A 3945-nucleotide genomic window follows, 5' to 3' on the forward strand; every position below is an offset into this window, starting at 1 on the left:
ATTGGTTCAAACGTCATAGAAGTGTCCCCTAACCAAATCTGTATCATATCCAATAGAATCTTTATTTTCACAGGATGATGCAATGAAAACTAATATGATGAAATGAAGATATTTTCATTATGTTAATAAGTGATTAAATCAAACTTTCCTTCAACAAGTGTTAATAGCTCTCTATATAGCATCTTGTACATGTATGGAAATTTGAACACTTTAGGTTTGAGCAGTCTTACTAGACATTCTGAGTCTTGGCTATATATCTTTCTATGGGAACCACACATTTCACAGTATATATTAACATCTTCTTAGCGTACTTTCTTGCCAATATCATACCGATCAAATAACTTGTTAACAAAGTACATTAGATCGAGCTTTGTGAAAGAAAACTTTATACATTCCACATATCAGTAAAGGATTCAGTTCATGTTTCCCGCTTCACCTCTACCTTACGTGTATAATCTAAGCGGTAATAAATGATACGTAACGCATATTACATCACACATAAGAGGTAATGCATAAAAACTAAGACAAAATGTCCCTAATAGGCTTCCGTATACTATTTATAGGTACTCATATAATAAAAGTTTATAACTTATAAACAGTTATTAGGAGTACTAGTACCCGGTACAGATGCTGTTTCATTCCATTGCCGTCACTTGTACACTTGTTTTCAGGTTCTGTTGTTAAAACACGATCCTTACACAAAGAGTTATCCTCAATACACGCCATAAGCTCCAGTGCAGTACTGATACCAGAGGTATAAGCACTATGCACATAGCCATAGTTGGTTTTGTTGATGTGTTCCCCGGCGAAATATAAATTTCCAATACGTTGTCCAAGGTCATCCGTGTCTTTAAGTGTAAAGCCCGGTGTCCAGTAGCTAAATGCACCAAAAGTAAGTGGATCCGATATCCATCTTGATGTGATAAAGTTCTCCGGCTCGGATACATTTGCCAGCGGATACATAGCTCTCAAGACTGCCATTGCTTTAGCGATAAGTTTTGAATCTTCCATGCGGTCCGCTGCTTTTGCTTCTGCACCAGCTAGATGTAACAGAAGAATATTACAACCAGGAAAAACATAATTCATGTTGAACCAAACACAATATTCCCCGTGTCTTTCAGGTACATTTATGATCCAAGAAGTGTTGTCCTAAAATGTGGTATTAAATTTCAAGTACATGTGCATGTACAGTCCGACGCCAAATTCATCTATCGCTATCAACTTCCAGTCGGGTAAAGAAGGGCTGAAAGTTACGTTTCTCGACTGTAAAACACCAAGACTGAAAGAGACTACCACATAATCTGCCTCAAATAATGTGCCATCATCTGTTTATACTTTAACCATGGAGTCATCGCCATCCCAGTTCTCAATATAGGTAACCTTTTTGTTATAGACCATCCGTTTATCATCTTTAGGAAGGAAACTTTCCTTCAACTTCTCTACAACATATCCATATCCCCTTGTGTCATTGATTAAAAACCAGTTATCATCGCCATGCTCTTTGAAAACGTTAAAATGGTGCAGGTATTTACCAGATACAGAAGGTGATTCTCTGCCAGCTTCTGCGTCGATTTCAAACACTTCGACAGCATCAGCTACTTTGCTGTCGGGTCTCCAGCCAAAGAATCGAAGCAAAGCTTCTGCTGTCATATCGGAGGTGCCATTATTTCTCATTTCTGTTGAAAACACATTTAAATTTCCTAAAGCTTGTTCAAGCTTTTCATACTCTTCATCGCCATGATCCGTAAGGTCGTTTCCAAGAGCGTCACGAAATGTCCATGTGTCAGGATCTAGTTTATAATCCAAGTTGTATTCTAATGCCAGTTTCACCATCGGATTACTTCCAGCACCATATATCCATTGAACACCAAGTATACCCTGAGAGGTTCACTGATACTGAGGTATCAGTTACCAAAATTGTGAAATACAAAAATAAAAAAATTGTGTGAATAACCCACTATAGAAAAGAAACTTAAGTGACATTAAATGACGTTACGATGACGTTCATAACGTTACGCCAAAATTGGCTTATCCTTGTTAACTTCAATTACTGGTTATTTTAAAAATATTTGAGATAACTTCATAAAATTTTCAGGATATATTCACAAGGTGTCGATCTACCAAACAAACACATTTTTTGAAATTCCAGAAAATACCCTAAGATCCCTTTTTCCTTGAGCTGGCTCATATGTAACTTTTATAAAGAAACATCAAATAAGTTGCGTTTTATAACAGACAAAATCGACAGACATATAAAAATCTGCAATTGAGCGACCTTTTGGTTAACTAAAATATGTAAATTTTATCAAGAAACATCGAATAAGTTTCGTTTATAACATCGAATTAGATGCGTTTTATAACAATCGACAGACATATTAAAAAGTTGCAGTTGAGCTTCTTTTTTGTTATCTAAGATACTAGTATCCAATTTCCAGTTAGTGACCTTTGGATAAGCAGATCTTTGATCATCGTGCGTTGATTCCTTACCATCATTGAAACGTGTATTTTGTGTTGACAGTTATCCGCTTTGACTGAACTTTCCCTAAAGGACATCATTAAAAGTTTTTTCTTTGCAATTGTATACCGGTATGTCCAATACTTTCATAAAATGAATAATACCTCCGTGTTTCTCAATAGTTTCAGAATAAATTGCAGTAAAAGGACAAATGCATACCTTCATACAGAACGTTTCCACACGCAATAATAAAGCTTAAATGGCGTCAAAATTTGTATGGCTTAATGTTGATGTTCAACGAATTTCAGTCTTAAAAAATAACAATCCTTTACAATATCAATGTCGCTTAAATTGACATTTCCTTACAACTAGCTATCATCTGGGTATGTTGAACAACCCTCGTAAGAAGTACATGTAGCTTGTAATCACTTTTAAAACAAAGGTTTTTACATTCAGTAAAATATTTCGCAATCAACTAGGCCAAGGTATATTATAAATCTCGTAAACCGTAAATTTAAACTTATATTGTAAAACATATTTACATTTGGGAAGTATTTATAAGTTGATTTATTTACTAATTATGAAAAATTCTTATTAAAATTCAAGAATATAAGCTAAAATAAGTTTGCAAAAAGTACACAATTGTAATTTTGAAATGCACTGCAAGTCTGAAAATGGCATAATATATATCATAACACACGTTTTCGTAAACACTTATTTATTATGTAATTCTTATTAATTTAACAGATCATTACTAAATAAAAATGGGGTCATTATATTCTTCCTTAAAAGCTGCAATTGAGCGTCATATTGGTTAATCGAAATATGTAACTTTTATCAAGAAACATCGAATAAGTGTGTTTTATAACAGACTCCAATCGACAGACATATTAAAAAGCTGCAAGTGAGCTTTATTTTGGTTAGCTAAAATATGTAACTTTTACCAAAAAACATCAAATATGTTGCGTTTTAAAACACACAACAATCGACAGGCATATAAAAAGCTGCACTTGAGCTTCATTTTGGTTAACTAAAATATGTAACTTAAAATTATCAAGAAACTTAGAAAAATTAGAAAATAAATTGCGTTTCATAACACAATTGTGCACATATATTCATGACAGAGTGATCAACCATGAAGCCTGAAACAGGTGTGTAAAGGGTTACTCCATATGCCAAAAATGTCAAAACATTACTTTGTCAACAGTAAGAATGGAAAAGACCAAAATTACTACAGTTTGGACATATTCTAAATGCTGAATATTGCTAGTCTCTCGGAACGATATTTATCGGAGAGAGAAAAGTAGGATCGCTCGGTTAACATTAAACAAACATTCTTTAGCTTTGAAAAAGCAGTTCTGCAAAGAAACCTCCTAGTCTTCTAAACTTTCTCTGAAAATTCGACAGATATTTGTTGCAGATGGTCTTGCAAATGGTTTGTAGTTCAAACCATTCGACAACATTTCCTTTATTCCTACAGGTAGATCTTT

The 3945-nt window shown here is 34.0% G+C and overlaps 1 protein-coding gene across 1 annotated transcript; it reads right to left on the minus strand.

Moving 5' to 3' along the window:
* Nucleotides 1-582: 582 nt before the first annotated feature.
* LOC123533359 (uncharacterized) lies at nucleotides 583-1086 on the minus strand. The gene has a single exon (XM_045315002.1). The coding sequence runs from the start codon at nucleotides 1084-1086 to the stop codon at nucleotides 583-585; it is 504 nt and encodes a 167-aa protein (XP_045170937.1).
* Nucleotides 1087-3945: the final 2859 nt, after the last annotated feature.

This window comes from Mercenaria mercenaria, chromosome 12 (assembly GCF_021730395.1).
Source record: "Mercenaria mercenaria strain notata chromosome 12, MADL_Memer_1, whole genome shotgun sequence".
Classification (NCBI taxonomy): Eukaryota; Metazoa; Mollusca; class Bivalvia; order Venerida; family Veneridae; genus Mercenaria; species Mercenaria mercenaria.

What these genes read in the sequence shown, in the direction of transcription:
- LOC123533359 (XM_045315002.1), bottom strand. Translation starts at nt 1,086, where the DNA reads ATGAATTATGTTTTTCCTGGTTGTAATATTCTTCTGTTACATCTAGCT.